Source organism: Mus pahari, chromosome 6 (assembly GCF_900095145.1).
Source record: "Mus pahari chromosome 6, PAHARI_EIJ_v1.1, whole genome shotgun sequence".
NCBI lineage: Eukaryota > Metazoa > Chordata > Mammalia > Rodentia > Muridae > Mus > Mus pahari.
Window position 1 is genome coordinate 13115884 of NC_034595.1, and position 17500 is coordinate 13133383.

Below are 17500 nucleotides of genomic sequence, written 5' to 3' on the forward strand. Positions count from 1 at the left end.
TTTTTTTTTTTTTTTTTTAATAAAGGTGAACCAAGTGAAATCTTGTTCTCACTTTGTCTAAACCAGTTGCCGGTGAAATAGGAACTGATTCATGTCAGTCTGTTTACATCAGTCTGTTAAAATTTTCTGAAAAGATTTCCTAAGGGACCAGTTGTCTTGCTAAAAAATAATTTTGCGTTCAGTTCTGCCCTTTGGTGAATGCAGAGCCCAGGGCTAGCCAGGGTTGGCTTACAAATATAAATGCCACAGAGGGTCCCTATTCTCTCTCCATCCACAGTGTTTTCAGATACTGAATAATTTAAAGGCTAGGGTCTGCTTTGAATGGGAATTATGTACAAATAGGGAATGGTTCATTACTTCCGGTGGCTTTTGCCTTCATGGTATGTTGTGTAGTTTTTAGCATTATCTGGTAGGTCCTTCTTATGAACTACTGTTGTTGGTTGCTATCAGTAAAATATCACTGTCTGTTTTCTGTGGACCAGAGTTAATTGTAGCTTCACCAGAGGGTGAAGTGGGTTAGTTTTGTTTGTTTGTGAGTTTGTTATTGAGATCTCCTGCTGGCTTCCTGTGGTGATATGACTCTTTTACATTCTGTGATATTCGAGTCCATTGTCCAGTGGAGACAATTTGTGCTTTCCTATACGGTTAGCTAACTCCCTGTTATCTCTCTTTCTCATGGGAACCTGGTGTCAGCAAAGTTACAGTTGCGCTAAGGTAGGTTTGAGCGGCTGTGAAGCACATTCAGATGCCCATCTCGAATTGCTAAGAGCTCCGTGGCGATAACATGAGTCACCACCCGACCCACACTGATCATAAACACAGCAACTGCCTTCCAGAGTCCAATTATGTGTGGCAGTGATGACGGCCACTAATCGTTGGGGATAACTGTTGTGGGCAAGCTGATCCTACAGTCAGCCCAGTTTGATGTGAAATATTAACAAGCGCGGTGTGGAACACCGGAGAGAAAGTCTGGCCTTGGAGCAGTTGGATTATTGGAATCACACAGCACAACTTATAAAACAAAACAAAACAAAACAAAATGAACATAGTCTGGGGCTGTGAAGCCAGATGACCTTTGCCCTCCCTCGCAGACTATATACTCTGGGAAGGCTTAAGCAAAGGAGGTGCCTCGCCCTGTCTAAGATTAGTCTGCCCCCCACCCCCCCAGGGCTGCTCCCTCTCTTCTGGGCTTCTATCCTGCCACAGCTTAGCTCAAACAGAATTGCAAGGGGTGGGATGGGGGGACATCAAGTCTGGGCTGTTGGTGAGTAAGTCTGAAAGGTGGGAAGGCACAGAGGATGGGTTACAACCACGAAAGCCTCAGCAGCACTTGCCAGTGACTTTGATGTCAGCGCGAGGCGGCATTCAGAAGCCCTCCCTCAGGCACAGGGGGTTGGGGATCAAGTCAAAGCACAGGGAGCTTCTTGCAGAAGTCCAGCATGGCTCCTGCCACTCCTTTCCCTGCTCTGAAGAGATAAACTCTAGTTCCGTGGAGAAGGTGGGACTCCAAAGGCCCATGGCTTATTGCTCATGATGTTTGGACTCTACTCCAGCTTCACTGTCCTGCAGCTAGCAGGGCCAGCCTTGCCCACGGCGCTTATAAATACCTCTCTTCCTGGCCTTGACAGTGGCCTTGCCTCAATAACCTGAATGTCTTCGTTATTGTTTGAGGGTGACACTAGCTTCCAGTTGGAAGCTTTAGTCTGGAAATAATTTCTCTCGAAAAAGTATACCTTTTTTTTTTTTTTTTTTTTTTTTTAGAAAATTTACTGCATTTAATAGCTCCCAAATTGCCCACTTAAGTTTGCTCAATAAAGAGTGAAACCAAAGCCACTGCCTAACCGTATAATAGGGCCATTCACTCTGTGCTCAGTGTATTCTTGAAGTTGTAATAAAAGCTGATTTATGAATATTGAATGGATATATTTGAGAAGGGAAGATACTTCACTAGAATAAAGGATATTGTTAAAAAGCAAGGGCCATGCAGTGGTGGTACACATCTTTAATCCCAGTACTCTGGAGATGGAGACAGGTTGAACTATGAGTTCAAGACCAGCCTGGTCTATAGAGTGAGTTCCAGGACAGCCAGGGCTATACAGAGAAACCCTGTCTCTGAAAAATGAAAAAATATTATTAAAATCCCAATCAAAGCTCATGCTTCCCCTAAGCAAGAGCTAGTCTTCCGGGTATTAAACTAGTCATGGAGCGGGGCTCTCACCCCAAGGGTAGTAGAAAGCTGGTAGGTAGTCTCTGCTCCTGGGGACTGTGCTAGTCAGGATACGCAGTCTCTCTCTCTCTCTCCATATCCTTTACAGAGTGAGATTAGCTTGGAACTGCATGCTAGTGAAGAATCACCTTGAATATTGTATCTGCTATAGGACAGATATTATCCTGCCTGTGTGTCAACTTCTTCACCTACCAGGGCTAAATGAGGGAGTTTCTTGTGGTTTGGGGACCCAACAGTTGAGAAAGGTTCGAAAGATGGCAGGTACACAGAGTTGGGACTCTGCAGAGCCTCTGTCTAGCAGAAAACTCATCTATCTTAGAAGAGCTCAGCTCAAACCAAGCAAACCAAAGAGGACTAGCAGGCCATTCTTAACTCGTAATAATTTGTTATATTTAATGTTTTTCAATCTCATGCTTGTATTGTGATACTTTTGGATATTCACAGAACATTTGTTTACTGCAGTGCTGGGAATTGAACCCCAAGCCTCACCTATACAAATACTCTTCCCTGAACTATGCCCCCTAAAACTTATAAACTGAGGTTTTAGACCATATTTTTCACTTACTCTTTTTTTTTTAGAATGTTTGTTTAGTTTATGTATATGAGTACACTATAGCTGTCTTCAAACATATCAGAAGAGGGCATCAGATCCCATTACAAATGGTTGTNAGCCACCATGCAGTTGCTGGGAATTGAACTCAGGACCTCTGGAACGGCAGTCAGTGCTCTTAACCACTGAGCCATCTCTCCAGCCCCACTTACTCTATTTTAATCATGTTTGTGTTCTCTCTCTCTCTCTCTCTCTCTCTCTCACACACACACACACACACACACAAAACCTATTTAATTTCTGTTTTTCTCTCTTCCACTGTTTGAAATCTTTAAATTTAAGTCTCTGAACCCTGATAATTCAGAAAAGTTGCAGGTGGCAGAAAATGTCCTTGAATGCCAACACTCGTCCTTCTTTTTCCCCATTTGTTTGTTTGCTTGCTTGTTTGAGTTGTATTTGGTATTAGCTGTCATCGAATGTTTATTTTTATCCTGTATTTCTGGAACTACCCTGCCAGGTAGACACTATTATGCACACATAAAGAAACAACTTGCCCACGGGCATACTGCTAGTGCTCTGAGTTAGAAATCCTGGCAACCTGCCACCAGCTCAGGCTTCAAAATCGGCTCAGCTGTACACTGCCAGAGGTAACCTAAAAATAACCCGGAAGTGAACTGAAGTGGACCACGTGGTGGCTAGGCGACCTGTCTGACAATGGGTGACATGCTCCTCCCTTTTCAGAGAATGTGTGCACTGTCCATCTTGCAACTGCTGCTCTTTGTGAAAGTTCCACCTCCCGCCTTTTCTCCTTACAGTCACCCGGTCTCTGGGATCTCTGGCTCTCTGCTTTGCACTTTGGTGTGGCAGGGAGGAGTTTGGGGACTTAGGAAACCTCAGTTGCCTGGTTCTCACCCCAGGAGGTTCAGCACCAGTTTTTAGCTCCATAGGGGATTTTGATGAGCAGCCCCTGGTGGCTGTTTACCCACAGGTGTGTGCTGCACCTGTCACCTGTCTCTCTCCCTGCTTCCTTCACTTCTCCACTTACTTCAGAAGCCACAGTTTGCCCTCGCCCTTTGCCTTGGCTCACCTTGCTTGGCGTCATGTATCAGTCTGTCCAGTTGTCCTGGATCCATCCCGTGGCTTTAGCGTCTCAGATTTCAGGATCTTGCAGAGGGCGGTGGCTGGCCATGTGGACAAGTACTACTTCACATTCATGGTCTCGGGTCCCTGTCTGGCAGCACTTGGTGTCCGTGTTTAGTGCTGTCTGTTGCACCTTCTGTGTCTTCATCATCCTACCATATTTTTGGCAGATAGTTTGAATTCTTGGCTTGTGTTGTGGATCCTGTCAGGCCAATGGCGTTTTTTCTTTTACCCTCTGACTAGCTCTTTGGACCTAATCTATATTTGCAGACATTATTACAAAATCCCCCCAGGAAAGTCCTCCTGTCCCATCTCTTGGGCCCTTCTCAATTCTGTAGTTTTAGGAAAACAACAGTTTCACTGTCGTTATGCGTCACCTCCCATTTATTTACTTTTCTTTTTGTAAAGTTTTTAAAATTATGTAGTATTTACTTAGTGTCACATGTATTTGGGGGTGCCATGGTAAACATGCAGGGGTCAGATCAGCAGCATTCAAGAGTCAGTTCTCTTTGTTCTGTGTGAGTCCCTGGGTCTGCACCCAAGACTGTCAGTCAGTCTTGGCAATAAATTGCTTTTTATCTCCTGAACCATCTTGTTGGCTCTGGGTACTTAGTTTTTTAATCTGCTTTTAGAAATCTGCCTACTTCTGGGCTGCAGCTGATGCCTCCTCAGAGTGAACATTTTATTTCCTGACCTGTCTTCTTGGCAGCAGCTATTGCTATTCTTTAAAGAGACCTCAACATTTGTTTTTATTTATGTGCTTGTGCATGCCTGCTTGTTTGTGTGTGCTGTGTTCATCTTTTTGTTGTTGTTGTTGTTTTTCGAGACAGGGTTTCTCTGTGTAGCCCCGGCTGTCCTGGAACTCACTTTGTAGATCAGGCTGGCCTCGAACTCAGAAATCCGCCTGCCTCTACCTCACGAGTGCTGGGATTAAAGGTGTGCGCCACCATGCCCGGCGTGCTGTGTTCATCTTATGGCTGTCACCTCAAGTTTCTTGAGTCCAACCCTGAGTCATCAGGTCCACACGATCTCTCCAGCCTGGTCACACACGCCCTGTGCATTCTGGATCTGCATTTTCTCTCACTCTTCCCTTCCTGTGTGCCTTTCTGCTGGTGTTTTAACTATGAGGCCTTTCTTGGCTTTTCTCCCTCTGGACGGTTAGAGGGTCTTACCCTGCCTTCCGCTCCCCTGCCTTCTGTCCCCCTCCCTGTACTTTGCTCTTCCAACTTAAAGCACAACTATCCCAGTCATCATCTGATTTGGGTCTTCCCTGGTTATTTCTTGCTGTCTCTTCAACCTTGCCTGTGAAATGGAAGCAGAGCTCACAGTGGGGAAGAGGCATAGGCACATTGGGATATGCTAGAGTGCACTTTGTATTTCAGAAGTTGGGAATGGTGAGGGCAGTGGAGTGGACCACACACTCAGGCCATACCCAGCAAAACCCTTGTCCTTCACCCACCTCCATGGTTGTTCAAGCATGCTTTGCTGGTACCCTGTTCTAGCACTAATTTGAACAAGGTAAGAAATACCTGCTCTGAGCACTTGGAACCACTGTGGTTATAAGCACACACGGGAAGTCTGGTGTCTTAGAAGCACAGAGACAATGAAAAGCAGACCTTGAGTCCAGGTGACATTCCCAGGCTGGTTTCAGCATCCTGATTTAGCCACCCATTGTGTTTTACCAGGGTTTTGCATGCCTGGCCATTTTTACAAAATGGAGACATTTTGAATTTCACTTTCCTGAGTTCTGGGTATTTTCCTGGACTCAGCTCTAAATGCAGGGACTGTGCCTGGGCTCCCAGGCCAGCATGTGGCCAGGAGGTGATCTCAAAGATTAGTGGGACGGTTGTGATAGGTTGTGACACTCTCCTCCTGGGAGCCTGTGTCTCATGAACACTGGAGCCCTTGACCTAGGAGTGCTCAGTGTCTGTAACCATCCTTTCCGAGATTTTGTCAGAATGTATTTGGGTGGGAGGGCAAATCCAATTTGTGTTTCTTTATTTTGTCTAAATGTTGAAGTCCAGAGGGAAGACCTGGGTTTCTGATGCTTTGTTAAGTTAAAAGAGAGACTGCATGCTGTTTGTAATAACCTCAGACCAAAAGCAACCAGATATCAACAGCAGGTAGATAGATGATGCATGCACATTAATAGAAGGAATTCTTCTGTAATGAGGATGAATAAGCTATAGACCATCAATAAACCATTAATGTGGGCAATCTCACTCTGACATGATGGTGAACAAGAGAAGCCCTATGTAAAAGGGAACTGGGCTTGCAGAAGGGGCTCTGGTAATGCTGTTGTTTATGACCTGGGCACAGGCTGCAGGGAGTTTTATCTTAGCAAACTCCTTGAGTTGTATATTTATGTCACTTTACATTAGTTACCAGTAAAAACAAACAGCGTGATGGAAAGGTCAAGGACAAGCTGTCTGCAGTAGTGTAGTGGTTCAGCAGAACTGGATTCCCAGCGTGAAGCCCGGAAGGGAAAAGTGCCATCTAGAGTCCCAGCGAGAAGCACGTCACCCGCTCCAAGTTGCTGACAACTGAGACCACTTTTGAGGCACCACGCAAGTGGTCTATTTACACTATTTTGAAAAAATAGAACTGTGGATTTGGTTTATGATACACTGGTCACTGTCTAAGGACCTGTCTGAGGAGTTCGTTTTGTATGTGGGAGGTGATAGACAAAGGTACCCTCTCCTAACTCGAGACATAGTTTTGTTTGCATGTCTAAGTTGCATGGAATTTGTACAGTTCCCTCCATAAACTACAAGTCTCTGACAGGGTCTATTCATCATGTGTGTGTGCCTGTATTCAAGTACAAACGGTAACCTGGCGTACACTGGGGCTCAGAGTCTATTGTTCAATAAAAGAATGCTAAGCATAGTGCTAAATCTGCATGGTTTTGATTAAATGGACATTCTTTTGTGCTTTTGATAAATATTTCAAGTACCCCACACCAAAAGAGCTTTGTCGGTTATATTACATAAAGTTAAAACAGTGTTCTCCAAAGTGGGATTGCATATTCTAGGGAGGGTGTATCCATATTGGTCCCTTGACATACAGAAAGAAGTATGGCAAGGACTGATTAGGCAGAGGAAAATGGTAGTAGAGGAAATTATTAAGGTTCTGCAGTGTGGTTTGGTTTTAATTTTGTGAGAAATTGCTGATCTGGCCCCTAACAATTCTTTTTATCCATAAGCCTAGAAGTGAACAGTACTGAATTATCAATATAAAAATCCCAAGAAAAAAAAGGGGTGTATATTCTTAAAGCAAGATATCTTTATAAAAAGAGAGGAAAGGAAGTAGGACTTATTACTCTAAGCTTATGCCCAAATCTAAAAGTTGCAAGACGTTTTAATTCAGAAGGTCCCTGCTGCTGCTGCTGCTGACTTAATTACAGCCTTCCAGATACAGTGAATTATTAGGGGACTGAGTTTGTCTATAAACTGATTGTTCAGCACATTCACATGAGAGATTTGAGACAATGTCTTAGCACAGAGTGGACCAATAGGAATGAATCACCAGATTTTTATCAGTGTAGGGATTCTTCAAACTAAAATAACTACCAGATGATTCATGTCACTTTTGGGTAGATACCAGCAGCATCCAGATCAACATGGAGTAGGTATACCTATAAACTCATATTTATTGAGGTATATCTGCAAGAGTCAAGCTACAAAGCCTAACAAGTTACCCATCAGCAGATAAATGGCTAAAGAAAATATGGTATACATTTTATTTAGCCTTAGAGAACAACAGAATTGCAACATTTGCAGGAAAGTGGGTGGAACTGGAGATCATCATGTTAAGAGAAATTACCCAGACTCAGACAAATACCATTTTTTCTTGCATATGCAGAATCAAGACGATGATGATGATGATGATGATGATGATGATGATGATAAATGTATGTGGGGGGTGCATTGATCACTCCCCAGATGATCACTCCATGATTGTGGGGAAGGTTTTTATTGTGAATAAGAGATTATCGGGAGCCTTACAGAAAGAAAGCAGACTGGACATGACCAGAAGCAAGAGAGCCGGGAGCTCAGAGAGTAGTGGTAGGAGGCAGGTAGGGTCTGTGCCATTGTATAGAGACCAAATGGGAGTGTGGAGAGAGGGAGGGGAGCCTGAGCTGAGACAGTCCAGCCTTTGAGATGTGTAACAAGTACTTGTGAGCAGAGAAGAGGGAGCCTGGAGGCCAGCATGGGCTTTGAAATGCAATCACTGGTGCATGCCCCCTCTCCAGAGGCAAAGGAAATGACTGCTTTTGCTGATGGGGAGCCCATTTCACAGGTTCCTGAGGAATGCTGGCTTTTATTTAACCACCAAAAATCCTTCTATAGTCTAGCCTGAGCTCATTTCTGGACATTCTGACTTTGAGACCTAACAGTAATAAGGCATGAAAACAGAAAGGGGGGGTGGTGCTCTAGCGACAGGTAGAAAGAGGGGAGAGAAAGAGAGAGAGAAAGAATAATGGGAGCGGTGATTGTCACCAAAGTACAGATAGAAATACGTCCTTTTGATGAGTGAAAACAGGTCAATAAGTTGCTGGCCTTAGACCTTCTCATCCTGTTATCTTTGTCTTATTCTCAGTGTGATTTCTGGGTCGGTTTGGGGCGTTTTATTCTCTCTGATACATTTTGGGGTAGTTTCCTCATATCTGGTGTCTAGTTCTGACTTCCACTGCTGTGCACAGTCTTTTGTCTCATCCGAATGGCATATAGGTCAACCGTTCTCAGCTTTCCCAATGCTGCGACCCTTTAATACAGTTCCTCGTGTTTGGTGACCCCCCCCCCCAATAAAATCATTTTGTTGCTACTTCATAGCTGTGTTTTTGCTGTTATGAGTCATAGTGTGAACATCTGTGTTTTCTGATGGTCTGAAGTGACCCTGTGAGAGATGCGGATGTTCCACATCACCACAGGTTGAGAGCTGCAGACACAGGAGCGTGCTTTGCATTTGGCTCTTGAGACAGGGTTTCTCTGTGTAGCCGTGGCTGTCCTGGAACTCACTCTGTAGACCAGGCTGGCCTCAAACTCAGAAATCCGCCTGCCTCTGCCTCCCAAGTGCTGGGATTAAAGGCATGCGCCACCACGACCGGCTTGGCTCTTTTTATGTAGTTCTGGTTGTCTTGACAGTGTCATATTCCTTCTGGAGGCCCAAGACCGCAAAGATGTTTTCTAGGAAAACTTTTTTTGTCTTCATAGTCTTCATGTTCAGTGTCACTAAATCTAAGATAAGTAGCGTCTCCAACTTCCTCTCTGGGCTCAGAGTTTTCTGCTTTGTCTTTCAAGAATTCCAGACACAAGGGTATCAAACCAGATTTCTTTCTTAAAGCAGGCTTTTCCCTGACTGACAAGCTATAGTATAGTAGGAGTGCCAAGGCAAGCTTGGGCTCCAGCCTGAAGTCACTGCAGGAGTGACAGGGATCTATATGTGGCACTCATTATTTTACGTGATTTGAACCATGTTATAGGTTCAGTCAGCTAAACTGCAATGTGAACTTTCTTTTATGCCTGCAGTCCAGATGCCCTTTACTAGATGAGCCTCTGCAGACATCCATCTAGTTTGCTATTTTGTTAGCAACGGGGAAAACATTTTTGTGTGTCTGTGGTCATTAGTGTTAGAGTCTGCTTGTGGTTGTGTTTAACACTGTGGATGTACCCTTTAGATTTATATTTTCCAAACTGTTAGTGACAAAGAAGTAAAAATTTAGATTGTTACAATCTGCCATGGCATGGCACTTTGAAGTACTACAATGAAAATAAATTGCTGGTCACATGCTTGGGTGTCCTGGTAATGTCAAAGCGCTACATTTTAAGTTTTCTGAAAGACTTTCTTCTATTTCTTCTCATTGCAAAGCAGTAAAGCACCTGGCCGGTCAGTCCACACTTGGGTAGTGGTCAGTCATCCAGCTTTTGCTGCTGTAGATCAGAAGTTAACTCTTCAAACTTGTTGGTTTCTGTTTTTTCTCTTGTCAGTAACATAGTTTCTTCTACAAGATGTTTCTGTGGCCCTAAGTGAAGCAGGTGTTTGCTGAGGCGCACTCTGCCTTCCTGCCTCAGCCTAAACTGACTGCTCTGCTTACTCTCCCTCACTGGTGAGCTTCCAAATGCGTACTTGACACATTTGCAGCATTTGGAGTACAGGTCTTTGAAGTGCAGATGTGCTGACACTAATGGGCTTTTGCTCTTCTAGAGGAAGATCTCAGTGGGTTTTCCCACCCTTGGCAGGGCTGCTGGCTGGCTGGAGCACTTGTAAGATGCCACTGATTCCAGAGATGTCAAAGCATGGCGACACCTGGATCCCAGGACTCCTCCTAGACAGATCCAGGAGTGCTGATTACTGCTGACTGCCTAGAGACTGGCTGATGAGATGGGACCTACCGGCTCTGTTTTTGTAGAATTAGGGAGGGAGAAACTACAGCATGTTCTCTCTTCTCCAACTGGCTGGGTGTCTCTGATTAGGAGCTGTGATACCTTAGGCATGGACCAGGGATGTGAACCTGGGCCATCTGCCCAGTGGTGCTGATATATCTTCTGGTGTCATTAAGACCCCCCCCCCACCTTTTTTTTTTAATCTGAGGTTTTATTTTTTTCCTTCAACCCTCTTTTCTACCCTGCCAGCCTGAGCTTATTGCCAGTAGACATTTCATCTGTCCTGTTCTCAAAGTGCGCTCATTACACTCCCATATATATTCTTCTGGCACATACAGTGCATATAAAGGTTTTACCTACTTTTATAGCTGTTTGGTTACTTCTTGGCAGTTTGAGAAGCAGGGTAATCATGTGTAGGCCAATACTGTCATTTGTTTTGTGGGGGGGGGGGTGGGGAGGTGGGTATATGTGTCTGTGTGTGAGAGAGAGAGAGAGAGAATGTCCCTGTATCTGCAGAGGCCAGAGGTTGCCTTTGGGTTTCTTATCCCATCAGTTTCAATTTTACTGAGACAGGCTCTCCTCCCCAATCCTGCTTGACTGGACTGGTTTTCTGGTGCTACTGTATCCATATCCCATTGGGATTACACACACCACACCCAGCTTTTTACATGAGGGGATCTGAACTCAAGTCCTCGTGCTTGCATAATATCTTACCCACAGAGCTCTCCCCTCCCGGCCCCCCAGACCTGCCCTTCATTGCTGCATCTGTGAGTGCCTGCTCTGTGACCCTGTGGTTCCCAAGCACTCTGGGAGCACAGCAGTGAACGATAAACATCCAGGGAGCATCCATGTGCTGGCCAGAATTGGAACAGCCATTCTGCTTGCTTGCTTGCTTGCTTGCTTCCTTCCTTCCTTCCTTCCTTCCTTCCTTCCTTCCTTCCTTCCTTCCTTCCTTCCTTCCTCCTGGGTTTCCTAGACCAGAAGCTCATTTGGTTTGTCTTCTCTTCGATTTCAGGTCTCCTTGTTAGAAAGATGTCAGCTTTGGAAATTCTTGTCTTGGTGCTGGGGTGTTGTTGCACAGTTGGCAGAGGGTTTGCCCAGCTTGTATGATCCCACAAACTGGGCATGGATGTGCATGCCTGTAATCCTAATACTTAAAAGGTGCTAGGGGAAGTTCAAGGTTCAAGGTTATCCTTGTCTATATGAGACCCCCTCTTCAAACAAAAACAAAAATCCAAAAAACAAAAGCCTCTTCCTTGAGGCGCCCAGCCTGATGCTTGTGGGTGTTCCTGGCTTTGCTCTGCCTGCCTCTGTCTCCTGATTCTTGTGTTTAAGCCTTTATTAAGATATTTAACCCAACTCTGTTAAGTGATTTATCAGTGTGTGCTTCCTTTTGGTTTAGCACCAGCACATCCTCTAGAAATAAACTCTTGTGTTTTTTGTGTTTTAGCCGGTTACACCTCAACAAGAAGGCAACAGACAAACAGCCGTATAGCAAGCTCCCTGGTGTCTCTCTTCTGAAACCACTGAAGGGGGTGGATCCTAACCTAATCAACAACTTGGAGACATTCTTTGAACTGGATTATCCCAAAGTAAGTATAGTGCTGTACCCATGAGAAATGGGCTACATCGTCGGCTTACTTATTTATTTGGGGGATTTTAACACTGTATATGAGGCAGAAGCCTTTCTTTCTTTCTTTCTTTCTTTCTTTCTTTCTTTCTTTCTTTCTTTCTTTCTTTCGTTTGTTCGTCCGTTCGTTCGTTCGTTCGTTCGTTCGTTCTTTTTTTAAGCCTGTCTTAAGTGCCTGTTCCTGGATAATGAGAATTGAGTTATCTTTGCAGGGTGGCTAATTAAGTCTTTTTTTTTTTTTTTTAATTTTGGGATTAAGTTTGAAAGGTGCATTCATGATTGGAAGCTTTCAAGCCTTGTGGTGAGATAAAGATGACCTCTGTATCTCCCTTCAGAGATACAGAGAATGGAACTAGAGGGGCGTCTCAGTAGTTAAGAGAGCAGACTATTCTTGTGGAAGATCTACATTTAATTCCTGGTACTGGCATCAGGCAGCTCATAACTGCCCTTAACTCCAACTCTGGAAAATCAGACTTTTATGGCCTCCATAAAATGCACAGACACATTTACACAGAGTGATACATGGTGAAAATTTGCTTTTCTTTTTTGTGACTCAGTTTATCTACTTTTCTTCTCATTGAGTGTATTTTACTATTACATTTTAAAGTTTTGTCTTGCTTAGGTAGGAAGCCCCAATAGCCTTTTTCCATCCGTGTGTTACAGAGTCATAGTGCTTAGAATTAGAAGCGCTTTCTTCCTCCACCTGGCTGTTCACACCTTTCAAGCAGTACATATTATAAAAGCATTAAGGAACTCTCCAGGGTGCGCCTGGCTGCGTGCGTAGCTTAGTAGATAGGAAGAAAGCTAGCTGTGATTTTTGCCCTTTAAAAAGTCACTTAGCCTTTCTAATCGCCATTATTAAGTACACAGTCTTCCTCCACTAAGTGTTCTGAGACATCAGGGTGGCTTGTAGACTCAGCCCTCTGGGAAGTTTCAGGGGTGTGGTAGGATCGGCACCTTTGGCTCTCTCAGACTTTTATCTGGTCTTTTGAGGCCGGGTGACTGACTGTATGATTGGCTGAAGCCTTTTTGAGTAGCACTTGGTCAGTCATCACTGAAGTGGATACTGGATGGAATAGTAAGTAAGTGGTAGAGATCATGAGAACGTGCCCCCCTTCCGCTTTCACCATCTGCTTAATTATTATTAAATACCCACCTTATTGATGAAACCTTTCTTGACTTCAGTCCTGGTTCTCTTGTGTTCAACCACAGATTTCTTTTCTGCCAGTATTTTGGTGAGGTAAGATGCATGCTGAAGGCATTATGAGTATTTTGTTTCTGCTTTTTGCTTTTATATACTCATCAATAGAAGTAAGTAAAGCAGAATGGGCTTTTCCATGGCTTGAGTCAGTCCCTGTGATTTAAGCACTTCCAAAGTTACCGGACGGCTTTGGCAGGGCCGTGTACGCTATCATAAGCCGTTAGATGCCTTTCTAACTAAACATAGCATTGAGCAAAATGAAATTGTGGATGTTTTCATACCTATGAGGTCAGTGAAGCATGCTTTTCATGGTAGTAAATATTTGCTCAAATGTTATTTTATTAAAAAAATGTTAAACAGTAAAATAAAATTAAAAATAAAAGAAATGTAATCACGTTTTGTCCTTTATGGGATATATTTACCGTTTGTAGCACCCTCATGAAGCAAGGCTGGCTCCCAGGCAGTTTCTGGAGAAGAAGGAGCGAGCTTGGTTTGCTCCTTTTCAGTGTAGCTTTTTACACTCCTGCACGTCCTGGAAGCTTTGAGTGCATGTTAAGTGGTGCAGGTTGTGAACAAACTTGATATGCAGGTTGTCACTGGGACAGGGCCCGTCAGAGAATTGATAGATGTCAACTACAAGCACTCCAGGCTCTATCTGCTGCTGGCAGACAGGTCCTTGACCCGGAGAGGCTGTCTCCGCCCAAGCAGCGCTTGCATAAGCAGCCGGGTCCCTTCGGATTCCTCCCTAAACTCTCAAACCTTATGTACACAGTTACTTTTTTTTTTTTCTTTCATCTAGTTTTTGATCACTCTAGAAGTACTAACAGTGTGCCCTTATATTACAAGAGGTTTCCTAATGTTAATCTCTTCTTCTGACTAGTATGAAGTACTCCTTTGTGTACAAGATCATGATGATCCAGCCATTGATGTATGTAAGAAACTGCTTGGAAAATACCCAAATGTCGATGCTAGATTATTTATAGGTAAGTAACCAAGTCTGTGTTAGCCATTTTACTTTGTTAGTTTTAAATAGCAGTAAATCTTCTTGCACATAAACTCTAGATTAGGGTACAAGGCACTCGGTAAAGTTAGACAGCATGCTTTCTTTGAGTGTCTTTTCTGGAGGGGTGAAAGATATTTCTATTCCATCAAGGAAAGTTACAAAAAAAAAGGGGGTCTCGGTTACCAAATGTCACACAAAAATACTATCTTACTTAGTCAGGAGTGAGCAGAAGTAGTAGTTGTTAGTTGTTGTCTTCTAATTTCTTTTTCCTTTTCTATTTTGATCTTCCCCTCCGACCATGGTCTGTCTAGTGTTGGGCTCTTGGCCACCCTAGCAGTGCTGGGCCTGGGTTCCATCTTATAGAGTGTGCTTTAGTTACAATCAGATACTTGTTGGTATCTTTCCACTAGCACACCTTGCAGGCCAGTGTTTGCCTCTGGTAGTTCTCTGAGTAACTTCCAGTACTGTGAACACTAACCAGCAGGGTTGAAGGCTCTAGAAAGATAGACCTTGACTTCTTCATGTTTAGTGAGTTACATAGGTGGTGTCTTCAACAGTGGGGCCTCCTCAGCAGTTTGTAGAGAGCAACTAATAGCCTTGCAGTAGCCTGGGTTGTTTGGGGGCCCCTTTGGCCAACGACTTGATTAGATAGATGTACCCCATTCCCGGCATTTGAAGTTTCACTTGGTGGTGAGAGGTGTCTGCTCGGGGCTTTGGCTCCAGTTATTTGATGATTCCTTTAGATTTCTTTCATATACCTATCCATCTGACAAAGCCTCTCTGTATTAGGTTTCCATACAGCCCTTCATGAGTTTTAGCTGCCCCCCCCCCCCGTGGTTCCCATATTGTTTTTGTTTCTAAGATGTTTTCAGTGGTGGTCTTTTCTCTGTATAAAAGTGAGTGTGGCCTGTGTTCTACTCTGATAGTCAATTTCTCCTATTGTTGTAACTAGGGTAACTTCAAAATGAGTCCTGTGGACTTGTTTGTTGGTTTTGTCTGCATTTTTTCCCTACCACTAAATAAAATGTGTTTATAATATTGTGTAGCATGACACTTTAAAATATGTATTGTGGAATGACTAAATCAAATTAATTAGCATGCATACTTAACACACTGACTTGTGATGAGGAATGTCTTACTGTTTCACCTTTGTATTTTTAGGTGGCAAAAAGGTTGGCATTAATCCTAAAATTAATAATTTGATGCCAGCATATGAAGTTGCAAAATATGATCTCATATGGATTTGTGATAGCGGAATAAGAGGTGAGGTTTGTTCTATTTTATAAAACTGTTCATTTGACGATAGAATGCCAGAAACATCTTGAAAATATATTATCTATCAGTCTGTGGTTTGCTCAATAATAATTTACTCCATCATCATGTATGGTATATGTGGTAAGACTTTAATTTTTTTTTTAACCTAACCTAGATGGTACATGTATAAAAACCTTCCCATTTTGAAGAGAAAGTCTCAACCATTAAAACCATGATAGCCACCACCTGGTCTACAGCCCCTCTCCAGTGTAACATTTCTTACTTGTTGGCCACTTTGTATCCTTTGCGCTTCTGTAATACACTATTCTACCAAGAGTCAAATCAATGAGCTCCTGTTTTCTAAAATATGTAAATTTATTAATAAGCATTCATGTATTTTAAAACATTTATAATCATCTATAGATGATTATAGCAAGAAGTTTCTCTCCTGGGCTAAAAATGTGTAGCTTTTTGAAGTTGTATATTCTCAGAATTAGTGATTGGTATTTATTAAATCCAAATGTTCTTCATTACATTAATGGACATTACTAAAATTCTCTCTCTCTCTCTCTCTTTCCCTTTCTCTGTTCTCCCTTTATTTCCCACTAAATTTTAGTCATCCCAGACACATTAACTGACATGGTGAATCAGATGACAGAGAAGGTGGGGCTGGTCCACGGGCTGCCGTACGTAGCGGACAGACAAGGCTTTGCTGCCACCTTAGAACAGGTAAGTGCAGGACTTACAAAAAGACGTGCTTGTCACAGCAGCTCCTCCCTCGGACCTGGTCACCTGGCCTCAGCTCTACTGCCCCTGTGGGAGCCTGCTGAGAGAGAGCACCCTTGTTCCTAGGAAGAAGGTCTCAGGTCCTTGGGGTCACTTAACTGCTGAGCTACCCCCACCCTGAGGCTGTGCATAGGGGATGTCTGGTGGCCCTGCCCCCCCCCCCCCCCCGGACACATAGCATCTTCACTGAATTCTAGATGTTCACTCCAGACTATTGTCTTATATAATGTTCTTTTCGACTGAGAGGTACCTTGTGACATATTGTAAAGAATAAATTTTTTTTAAAAAGTTCATGCAAGTCCTATTTAAAAGAAAAAAACCCTTGATTTCCTTTTTAAATAGGTATCTTAAGAAACATATTTTCTTTTTTGAAATTAATATACAAAGCTCTGGATTCCTTTATGGCAAAATGAACTACATAATTTTGTTGACTCTCTCTACGCCCCTCCTGTCTTCCTGCCTCTGCTTCTCCCTTGCCCCCTTCAATCTTTTGGGGGTTTTTTGTTTTTGTTTTTGCAAGTTCTGGTTCTTAACCACACTAAACAAGCTTTTCACCACCAGGCTACATTTTCAACCCTTTCTCCTCAAGGTTTTTTGTCAAGCTCTTATCATGTAGAGAATGAAAAACTTGTGGAGACTCAGAAGAGGCATACTACCCCAACACCCAAAGGGAAACCCACCTCCCGACTGATTAGGGACAGGGACGATTCACTTCTGTTTGATCACTTTTGGCCCATGTGACTGGTTTTGGTTTTGGTTTTGCCTTCATAAGCATTTCCCATAGTAAAGCTTCATAAAAGTCATATCTTATCCTAGACTGTTAAACAGAAAGCAAGATCTGTCTTTGAGACAAGGGAAAGGCTCTTGGTATCAGTTTTGATATTTATCCACTTCCTCTTCAGCACATCATACATCTGTATATTTTCTTGATTCTTCTAATTGCCACAGATCTAAGAGGGTGAAGGCACACTAGTGTCAGGACTTTAGTTTGACCTGTACCCCCTATAGACTTACATGAATATACAGAATTAAAAATAATTTTAAAAAGAAATAAAATTTTCCTAAACATTGGTATCACCTATACTTGGTCTGTGTATATGCATAGATACTTGTATATACACACACACACACACACACACACACACACACACACACACACACGCCACCAAATGTTGTAAAATCAGGAGAGATAATGGTTGCTTTCTGGTCAGAAAATATGGATTTCACTCTAAAGGTAAATATTTCTTGGTACTGCTAATAGCTGAGTAGTCAGCCAGACAAATCACTGCCCTGACTACAGTAGCGCAGAGGTATGCTTCTCCTTCA

At 43.2% G+C, this 17500-nt stretch overlaps 1 protein-coding gene across 1 annotated transcript in view; it reads left to right on the plus strand.

Annotated features, from left to right (window-relative positions):
- Ugcg (UDP-glucose ceramide glucosyltransferase) overlaps positions 1–17500 on the plus strand; it is a 27770-nt gene that overhangs the window by 6653 nt on the left and 3617 nt on the right. The window contains exons 2-5 of the mRNA XM_021200461.1: positions 11751–11892; positions 14012–14114; positions 15296–15397; positions 16005–16117. Of these exons, the coding sequence (XP_021056120.1) occupies positions 11751–11892; positions 14012–14114; positions 15296–15397; positions 16005–16117 (460 nt within the window). The remainder of the gene's footprint in view (positions 1–11750; positions 11893–14011; positions 14115–15295; positions 15398–16004; positions 16118–17500) is intronic.